At 57.5% G+C, this 9557-nt stretch overlaps 3 protein-coding genes across 10 annotated transcripts in view; 1 reads left to right on the top strand and 2 right to left on the bottom strand.

The window, feature by feature from the left end:
* The window catches only part of LOC108509984 (butyrophilin subfamily 2 member A1-like), a 6241-nt gene extending 2022 nt beyond the window's left edge, over positions 1-4219 (bottom strand). For 3 of the 8 annotated variants that reach the window (XM_017839612.1, XM_017839613.1, XM_017839616.1), the window contains exons 1-10: positions 4123-4219; positions 3175-3257; positions 2430-2492; positions 1855-2124; positions 1582-1680; positions 1389-1419; positions 1202-1228; positions 913-939; positions 750-776; positions 226-252 (exon numbers count right to left, since the gene is read on the bottom strand). In XM_017839612.1, the coding sequence (XP_017695101.1) occupies positions 226-252; positions 750-776; positions 913-939; positions 1202-1228; positions 1389-1419; positions 1582-1680; positions 1855-2124; positions 2430-2492; positions 3175-3257; positions 4123-4148 (680 nt within the window). In that variant the 5' untranslated portion in view covers positions 4149-4219. Of the gene's footprint in view, positions 1-225; positions 253-749; positions 777-912; positions 940-1201; positions 1229-1388; positions 1420-1581; positions 1681-1854; positions 2125-2429; positions 2493-3174; positions 3258-3420; positions 3529-4114 lie in introns of those variants that run through there. The other 5 variants (XM_017839610.1, XM_017839617.1, XM_017839618.1 and 2 more) reach the window with 5 other exon arrangements.
* On the top strand, positions 3765-6581 carry LOC108509983 (zinc finger protein 391-like). Its single transcript, XM_017839609.1, has one exon. It carries the CDS (start codon positions 4147-4149, stop codon positions 5938-5940), a length of 1794 nt encoding a protein of 597 aa, XP_017695098.1. The 5' UTR covers positions 3765-4146; the 3' UTR covers positions 5941-6581.
* The window catches only part of LOC108509976 (deleted in malignant brain tumors 1 protein-like), an 8533-nt gene continuing 5550 nt past the window's right edge, over positions 6575-9557 (bottom strand). The window contains exons 9-15 of the mRNA XM_017839601.1: positions 8993-9349; positions 8701-8843; positions 8422-8617; positions 7848-8180; positions 7402-7722; positions 7002-7118; positions 6575-6919 (exon numbers count right to left, since the gene is read on the bottom strand). Of these exons, the coding sequence (XP_017695090.1) occupies positions 6834-6919; positions 7002-7118; positions 7402-7722; positions 7848-8180; positions 8422-8617; positions 8701-8843; positions 8993-9349 (1553 nt within the window). The 3' untranslated portion in view covers positions 6575-6833. The remainder of the gene's footprint in view (positions 6920-7001; positions 7119-7401; positions 7723-7847; positions 8181-8421; positions 8618-8700; positions 8844-8992; positions 9350-9557) is intronic.

The following is a 9557-nucleotide window of genomic DNA, read 5'->3' as shown; positions in this document are numbered from 1 at the left end:
CTGTGACACCTGAGCCAGGTGTGTCACCTGTCACCTGTGTCACCTGTCCCAGGTGTGTCACCTGTCACCTGTGTCACCTGTCCCAGGTGTGTCACCTGTCCCAGGTGTGTCACCTGCCCCAGCCCTCAAAGTGGCCCCGATTTTCCCCCAAAAGTGCTTTTTTTTTTCCCAGAGCCCCAAACCCCCGAAATTCCCGAAATTCCCCAAGCTGTGGAATTTTCTCACCGATTTTTGTTGTCATCTCCTGGTTTTCTACAGGGAAAGAATAGGAAATCAGGATTTGGGGAGGGGAAAGGAGGGGAATTCTGGGAATTTGGGGATGGAAAGGTTAAAAGATATAGAAATATATTTAAAATTACGTGTATTACATATAAAAATACACAAAATCATATTTAATATATTAAAATGTATTAAAATAGATTATATTTTAAATACGATATAAAAATATATTTTAAATACTCTATAATACAGCTAAAATACATGACAATATATATTTTATATTTAGTGATGATATAAAAATATATATTATTAATAGTTAATATTAATATAACCATTAATAATCGTGAATTATTAATTACTAAATATTAATAATTAAAAAATAAATATATAATTACTGTTAGTAGTATTAATAAATTAATAATAGTATAATTTATATTCTTAAATAATTGAAATAATTCTAATTCTACCTACGATACATATTATTATATAAAATGTGATTAATTCTGGAGGAATAATCCAGGATTTTTTACCCTTCTGGAATTTTTCCTGCACTTCCTCTGGAAGACAAAGGGAGAAAATGAGGAAAATGGAGGGAAATTCAGGACAACCCCCCCCAAGTCTATGAAATCATCAGAATGACTCTAACAAATAGTCTCAGTCTGACAAACCCTCAGTCCCGAGCTCAGCCCTTACCCAGCTCCATCTTGAATTCCTCGATGTCTGAAAGAAATCAGGTTCAAACATTAAAAATCACATTTTTTTTCCTTTTTTACCCCCTTTTCCCCCAAAATACACGGAATTTTTCCCATTTTTCCAACACTTTCACCAGTTTTTTTTTTTAAAGTTGATGATTTCCTGGGTTCAGGTTAATTTTAATTTGATTTTCTCGCTGGATTCGATGCATTTTTTTTTTTTTAAATTTGTTAAAGAAATTTGAAGACAGAAATCGCCAAGAAAAAAAATCACTTTATTTTCCACTCACCCTCCTGAATTTGCTTCTGGGCGTTTTCTGGGAAAAGAGGAACATTTTAGAGCACAAAAAATTAATTTTTAAATTAATTTAAAAGTTTAATTATAAATTTAATTAATTAATTTAAAAATCAGTTTTAAGGACTATTTTTAGAAGCCTGAGGTTTAATTTCATTAATTAGTTAAATGAATGGTTTGACTCACTTTCCTGATCCGTCGCCTTTTGGTTGACTGTGGGAAAACAGGGAAAGGGGAATGTTGGTTAACTTGGGATTTTTCCAAGGAAGGTTTTCCTGGGAGGGGGAAAAAGGGGGAAAAAGGGGGGAAAAAAGAGGAAAATGGGAAAAGGGAAAAAAGGGGGGAAAGGAAAGAAAGGATAAAAAGGGAACTTACTCCGGAGTTTATAAACAGCTGCCAGGACCAGGAATATTCCAAAGAGCAGGATCATCACAAAAGCCGGGAGCCAGAGGGAGATGGTCGGGAAGAAACTCTCTGGAAAACAATCCAGGGGCTCCGCTATTCCCTTGGAATATCACCTGGAGTGGAGGGAATTTGGATCCCCAAACCTGGAATTTTGCATCCCTAGACCGGGAATTGATTGATTATCCCACTAAAAACTGGGATTCCCGGGAAAAGCGGCACCAGATCCCTGTTTTCCCCCCTCACCCGTGATGACGACGGAGGATTCCGTGGATGTTTTCCCGAGGTTGTCGACGATCCTGCAGGACACGGCGTTCCCAGATCCCGGTTTGAGGACGATGGAGCTCCCGGCATTCCCGGATGTGTCCGTGCTCAGGGCATTCCCGGTGATATTCCTGCCTTTCCCATCCATCCACAACACCTTGACTTCGGAAAAGAGCCGCTCCGAGAGGCACTTGAGGCGGATTCCAGAGTCTTCCAATCCATCCAGGACGAGCAGCGGGTCATGGACACTCCCTATGGATGAGCAGGACACAGGAGCTCCAGAAGAATATCCCGATTTTCCCCCCTCTCCAAGGCAGCTGGAATTATTGGGATGAAGATGCCGGGTCCTTCCCGCCAGGTGGGAATAAAACAAAACGAGCCGAGGAATTCATCGGGAGCCAAAAATCCCCCCCCCCAAAAAATCCAAAAATTAACTTCCCTGAGCTCCCCCGATGGAATAATTTGGAAGCTCAAATCCCAAAGAATTCCAGAAGCTCTCTGGGGATCCTCAGGGTCTTTTCCAAGCTCAACAAATCCATGAAATCCCATAAAATTACCCGTTGTGGGGTGGAGTCCGGAGAACGCGATGAGGGGGACCATCCGGATCCAGGGCCCCATTCCTGTGGGGAAAGGAAAAATTCCAGGTGGGAATGGGAAATCCATGGGATGGGGTCCTGCTCCTGAGTTCTGGAGCAGCTGGATCTGCTCCAAGAAACTGTTCCCGGTTTTTGGAAGTTGTTCTGTGGGTTCCTTTCCTGGATTTAGAGGGAATGGAAAAGGGAAAAAAGGGGGAAAGGGAGAAAAATGGGAAAGGGAGAAAAAAGGGGGGAAAAGGAGGGAAAAAAAGGGAAAACAGGGAAAACTCCTGGGAGTTCCCTTTTTGCAGGGCGTCCTTTTCCTCAGCGGTAATTCCCAGGAAAATGAGGCCATTCTGGAAACTCTGGGAGTTTTTTATCCACAATTTTTGGGGGATTTTTTTCCCATTTCGGCCCTTTTTCAATCTCTCCCCCCTCCCCCCATAATATCATGGTGCCAAAATTCCTTTCGCTTTCCCGAGGGAATAAAAGAGAATTCCCAAATATTTCAGGGCAAAATCCTGGAAGTTCCCAAAATCCTGGAAAAGCAACACAAGGGAAGGGAAAGCGACAGAAATCCCGTGGGAAAAGAAGGAAGAGGAAAAGCTTGGGAGCTCCGGGAATTATAAATAAACAGAAAACGGGAATTTATGGGAAATATAAAATGGAAATGGGATAAAATTCCCTGAAAAAGGTGGGAAATCGCATGGAAAAAGGAAAAACCAACCTGGTTTTCCAGCAGCACTCGCAGGATCTCCAGAAAATCCCTTGGGATTGAAACCTGTCAGAGGCTGCAGAGGCTCCTGGGACCTTTGGAGCCAAAAAGGGAGGAAATTCCAGCGGTAAAACGATTCCTGGTTTTCCAAAGGTCACCAGAGAGGAGAGTGGGAGGGAACAGAAGAGGGAATGGGCAGGAATTTGTGGGATTTGGGGTGAAATCCCCCGGGATGAGGAAAAACAAGCGCAAAGGGACCTTCGGAGAGTGGGAGTTTTCTGGGATTCAGACCAGTACAGCCCAGTACGCTCCCAGTGCGTCCCAGTGCCTTCCCAGCGCCATCCCAGTCCCTCGCACCATGGCCCAGTGCCTTCTCAGTACATCCCAGTATGGCCCAGTGTCTTCCAGTCCCCTCCCAGTCCCGCCCCAGGACCCGCCCCAGGAAGTGACGTCACCGCGCGCGAGCGCGGCCGGAAGTGGCTCCGGGGGCGGCGGCGGCGCCGGGTCAGAAACTGGGAGAGACTGGGATGGACTGGGAGGGGATTGAGGGGGAGTGGGAGGGACTGGGAGAGACTGGGAGGGGATTGGGGGGGACTGGGAGAGACTGGGAGAGGATTGGGAGAAACTGGGACAGGACTGGAGTGTACTGGGAGAGGATTGGGGAGGGACTGGCAGGGGACTGGGACAAACTGGGAGGGGCCTCAGGTCAGAAAGTCCCCAAACCCAGCTCAGGGTATCCCTAAACCCAGCCTGGGAGGTCCCCAAACCCAGTCTAGGGGGTGCCCAAGGGGATCCCTAAATCCGGCTTAGGGGATCCTCAAGCCCAGCTCAGGGGGGTTCCCAAAAGGATCCCCAAACCCAGCTCAGGGGGTTCCTAAGACTGACTCTGTGGGTCCCTAAGCCCAGCTCGGGGGGACCCCAGGCCCATCCCCTCCCCTCTGCCTCCTCTCACCCTCTCACCTGTCCCAGGTTCCAGGTGTGGCCATGGAGGGCTTGCAGGGGAGGGGCCACGAACCCCACTTTTCCCGACGGATCCTGGAGGAGCCTCCAGGGGAGGAGGAAGAACCAGGTGAGGAAGAACTTGGTGAAGAACCAGGTGAGGAAGAGGAACCAGGGGAGGAGGAACCAGGTGAGGAGGAAGAACCAGCTGAGAAGGAAGAACTTGGTGAAGAACCAGGTGAGGAGGAAGAACTTGGTGGGGAAGAACCTGATGATGAACCAGGTGAGGAGGAACCAGGTGAGGAAGAAATTGAAGAACCAGCTGATGAAGAACCTGGTGAGGAAGAGCTTGATGAGGACCTAGGTGATGAAGAACCAGGTGAGGAAGAAGAAGAACCAGGTGATGGCCAGGAGTCCACTCAGGTGGCACCAGGAGGAGCCTCCTGCGCCCAGGTGAGGCCTCCAGGTGAGGCCTCAGCCCCTCCCCTGCGCCGGCGGAAGCCTCGCCTGTACCTGAACCCCCGGCGGCCCCGCCCCAGCCGGGAACACCTGGAGAGCCCCGAGGAACCTGGACCTTCCCACGGGAACCACCTGCAGGTGCTGTGGGGTCGCCCGGGTGAGCTGGGCCACACAGGTGAGCTGAGCCCAGACGAGCTGGGCCACGCAAGTGAGCTGGGCCCAGATGAGCTGATCCCAGGTGAGCTGGGCCCAGGTGAGCTGAGCCCAGGTGAGCCCAGCCAGGCCTTCGTGCAGCTCATCGACGAGCGCGGCGTCTACTCCACGGCCAAGCTGGTGCTGGGCGGGCGCGGCGGTGCCGGTGCCGCGAGCCCCGCGGGCGAGGCGGAGTGGGCAGAGCCGCCGGGCGAGGCGCCGGCGCCGCTGGAGATCCGGCGGGTGATCGTGGCCGAGAAGCCCTTCCAGTGCCCCGTGTGCCACAAGGGCTTCAAGCGGGCGTGGGAGCTGCTGAGCCACGAGGTCGTGCACACCGAGGCGCGGCCCTTCACCTGCCAGGCGTGCGGGGCCACCTTCAAGCGCCACTCGGACTTCAAGAGCCACGGGCTGGTGCACACCGAGGAGCGGCCGCACCGCTGCGACCTGTGCGGGAAGCGCTTCAAGCGCTCCTCCAACCTGCAGGAGCACCGGCGCATCCACAGCGGGGAGCGCCCCTTCGCCTGCCCGCGCTGCCCCAAGGGCTTCAAGACGCCCTACGAGCGCCAGCGGCACGCCCTGACGCACCTGGGCGCCGACAAGCCCTTCCGCTGCGGCGACTGCGGCAAGGAGCTGGCGACGGGCGCGGCGCTGCAGCTGCACCGGCGGCAGCACTGCGAGGACAAGCCGCACGCCTGCGGCGTCTGCGGCAAGAGGTTCACCTACGGGCACTCGCTGAAGGTGCACGAGCGGGTGCACACCGGGGACCGGCCCTTCACCTGCGGCCTCTGCGGCAAGGGCTTCAAGCAGAGCAACGCGCTGGCGTCGCACGAGCGGGTGCACACGGGCGAGCGGCCCTTCGCCTGCCGCACCTGCGGCAAGGCCTTCAAGCAGTCGTCCTACCTGGCCATCCACCAGCGCGCGCACACGGGCGAGCGGCCCTACGGCTGCGAGGCCTGCGGCAAGGCCTTCGCCCGGCCCTCGCTGCTGCTGCAGCACCGGCGCGTGCACAGCCAGGCCCGGCCCTACGAGTGCAGCTTCTGCCACAAGTTCTTCAAGGACCTCGCCTACCTGGGCGTGCACGAGAAGGTGCACACGGGGGAGACGCCCTACAAGTGCGGGGTGTGCGCCAAGGGCTTCGCGCACCCCTCCAACCTGCTGCAGCACCAGCGCGTGCACAGGGACACCTGAGCGCCGGGGCGGGGCAGCCGGGGTGGGGGCGTGCCCCAAAAACCCGGTGTGGACCCCAAAAAGCTGATGGACCTGTGTCAGGACACCTGAGAGACAGCTGAAGGGAGCCAGGAGAGGTGTGCACGCTGAGAACCTTCAGCAGCAACACCGAACTGTGACACCTGAGCCCCAGGTGAGTGGACCCTGGACCTGCACACCTAGACAGGTGTGGTCCCCAAAACCTGCAGCACCTGAACCACGACACCTGAGCTGTGACATCACTGACACTGGACACGCCCCCAGGACCTGTGGGACCCCCGACACACCTAAGGCCAGGTGTACACACCTCACCTGAGCCCTCACCTGGATTTTTGGGGTGGAACAGCCACACCTGGTGCCCCAGGTGCACCTGGGACTGGGCAGGTGCTCACCTGGATCTTCCTTCCCAGATTCCTCGATCCCGGATTTGTCCCCCTTTGGATGGGACAACTCACCTGTGGGCACCTGGACTCACCTGTGGGCACTTGGGGCTCACCTGAGTCTCACCTGTGCACACCTGGGACTCACCTGTCCCACCTGCGTGGTACCTGTAGTGCTGGGGGTGGGATCTGGGTGCACCTGGGCGGGGCATATGCTAATTAAATGATGGTTAATTAATGACATCATTGGTGTTCTCACCTGATTTCACACCTGGAGAGTTTGGGGATCCCCCAAAATTCACACCTGGAGGGTCAATCCCCCCTCCCCCCAGAATTCACACCTGTCTCACCTGGATGGCTGAAAACCCCAATTTTATTAATTTCCACCCCATTTTCCCACTTCTTTTGCCCCCCTCCACCTGCCCCAGGTGTGTGGGGACACCTGAGCCCCCCCAGGTGTGTTTGGGGGGGGCAGGTGAGAGGTGACAGGTGAGGTCAGGGGTCGTCGTCCTTGATGAGCTGCAGCGTCTCCACCTCCTCAGGGGGGACCCTCCTGGGCAGGTAAATCCCCCCCAGGTGACCTGTGGGGGGAGGGGACACGGCTGGTGACACCTGGGGAACACCTGGGACACCTGGGACACACTTCAGGGTGTCGGGACTCACCTTTACCTGGGGCTTCTCCCACACACCTGGTCCTCAAGGTGAGCCAGAGCAGGACCCCACTGAGTGACGTCAGCAGCCCCAGCAGGGCCACCAGGGGTGCACAGGTAGGGGGCACACCTGGTGGGGAGGGGACAGGTGAGAACCACCCAAACCTGGCCTTACGTGCGCCACGTGTGGGAGGGGTTAATTAGGCGAGAGGGGAAGGGGGGGTTGGAGGATTCAACTTCAGTTACCTGTGCAGGTGAGTCACCTGTCCCACCCCTACCTGTCACACCTGTCCTGGCTCCACCCTTCTCACCTGTCCCACCCCTACCTGTCTCACCTCTTCACACCTGTCCCGGCTCTACCTGTCACACCCATCCCCCCACCTTGACACCTCCCTCCCCGCCCTGTGCCTCACCTTTGGGCGTGGCGCACACGACACCTGCGGCCCCACCTGTGTGGCAGGTGCCCGGCCTCGCCCCCTCCCTCAGGCACTCCAGGAGCAGCGTCTCGGAGCCCCGACAGGTGAGACCCTCCAGTGCCGCCCCCGGGGCCAGGTGAGTGCCAACAGGTGCGCTGAGGGCGGGGCCACAGCCCAGCTCCTTGCACACCACCTGTGCCTCCAGCAGGCTCCAGGTGCGGCCGCACACGCCCAGCCAGGTGTGGTTGTGCAGCACCTGCACCTGCCCCGCGCAGGGCCCGGGGCCGTCCCGCAGCCGCACCTGCAGGGGGGTGGGACCTGCGAGGGAGGGGCACACACCTGAGTACGCCTGGGCACACCTACAGCCTCCTGCCTGTGTTACCTGAGCACACCTGCCCCTCCCCAGCCCCACCTGAGCCCCCTCCCCCCGCCCCGCCCCTCACCTGTGCACACCACGCTTGCGTCCTCCTCGTGGTTGCAGTTGTGGACCCCCCAGGGGCCCTTGTCGCACTCTTCCAAGGTGTTCTCTTCACCTGTGCAGCCCATGTGGTCCAGCAGGACAGGCCCCGCTCCTTCCCCGAAGTGGGCGTGGCCGGGGGCAGCCACTGCATCCCCACAGCCCAGCTGGCGGCAGGTGACCCGCGCATCCCGCAGGTCCCAGGTGTCGTCGCAGACCGTGCCCCACCTGTGCTCGTGCAGCACCTCCACCCGCCCCGCACAGGGGGTGGGGCCGCCCACCAGGCGCACCTGGAACTGCTCCTCTGTCACGTTGGCACCTGGGCAGGTAACAGGAAGGTGAGGGGAAAGGTGAGGTGGGCAGGGGGTTATCAGGGGGGGATGAGGTGGGGTGGGAGGGTGGGGTTGATGTGGAGGTTACCTGAGCCCACCTGGGCTCACCTTAGCCCTCCACCACACACCTGAGGTAACCCGGACTCACCTGAGCACACCTGGGCCTATTTGTGTCCACCTGGGCACACCTGAGCCCACCACAACACACCTGATCCCCCCTGGGCTCACCTGAGCACACCACACCCGCGTCCTCGCCGTGGTGGCAGTTGTTGCTCCCCCAGGGCTGGGCGCGGCACTGCGCCAGGTGCGTCTCGTCCCCCGCGCAGGTGATGTCATCCAGCCAGATGGGCCCCACCCCCTGCCCGAAATGGGCGTGGCCATGGGCAGCCCGGGCCTCCCCGCAGCCCACCTGGCGACAGACCACCTGGGAACGCCCAGGGATTCTCCTGAGTGTCACCCAGGACACCTGGGCACACCCAGGACAAACCTGAGCCCCCCCCAACTCACCTGGGCCTCCTTCAGGTCCCAGCTGTCGTCACAGACTGTCCCCCATTGGCCGTCATGGAGCACCTCGACACGCCCCATGCACAGGTGAGGCCCGTCCACCAACCTCACCTCACCCGAGCTGGAGTTACCTGCTGGGGGGGCACCTGCACAGGTGGGAAGGGGGGTTAGAGGGGACCTGCACCTGGATGCTTGTTCTGCCTTCCCCTTCCAGCACAGGTGGGGGCACCTGTTGCAGGTGGGGACAACTGGGGGGTCACCTGGGGGTCACCTGGGGGTCACCTGGGAGGGTTACCTGAGCACACGACCCCGGCGTGGTCCAGGTGGTCGCAGGTGTGCCGCCCCCAGGTGCTGCCCGGGCACTGGGCGATGGTGGTTTCGTTGCCGACGCACCTGAACCCGTCCAGCCAGGCAGGACCGGGCCCCGCCCCAAAACGGGCGGCTCCAGGTGTGCTGAGGGCGTGGCCACAGCCCAGGTGACGGCAGACCACCTGGGCAGCCGCCAGGTCCCAGGTGTGGCCGCAGACAGTGCCCCAGGTGTGGTTGTGGAGAACCTCGACGCGCCCCGAGCAGCGGTGGGGGCCGTCAGCCAGGCGGAGCTCACCTGGCTCACCTGAGCTTCCAGGAAAACCAGAGCGCCCCTGGGTCACACCTGGAAAACAGGAGACACAGCCAGGTGTGGGTACCTGGCCAGGTGTGGTTACTTGGCCAATGGTGTCCCCTCCCAAGGTGTTCACCTGCCTCTGTGGTTACCTGGCAATTTTGAGGTGCTGGGGGATGTTTTTGGGGTCCCCAAGGGTGTTTTTAGGGTGCCAGGGGGTCCCTGGAGGAGTCACGGGGGGAGGTTTGGGAACATTGGG

The sequence above is a fragment of the Lepidothrix coronata genome, unplaced genomic scaffold, assembly GCF_001604755.1.
Source record: "Lepidothrix coronata isolate B3197 unplaced genomic scaffold, Lepidothrix_coronata-1.0 Scaffold441, whole genome shotgun sequence".
Classification (NCBI taxonomy): Eukaryota; Metazoa; Chordata; class Aves; order Passeriformes; family Pipridae; genus Lepidothrix; species Lepidothrix coronata.
This window is presented reverse-complemented; position numbering and strand designations above follow the sequence as displayed.

Coding starts and splice junctions, on each gene's coding strand:
- LOC108509983 (XM_017839609.1), top strand. CDS start 4,147: ATGGAGGGCTTGCAGGGGAGGGGCCACGAACCCCACTTTTCCCGACGG.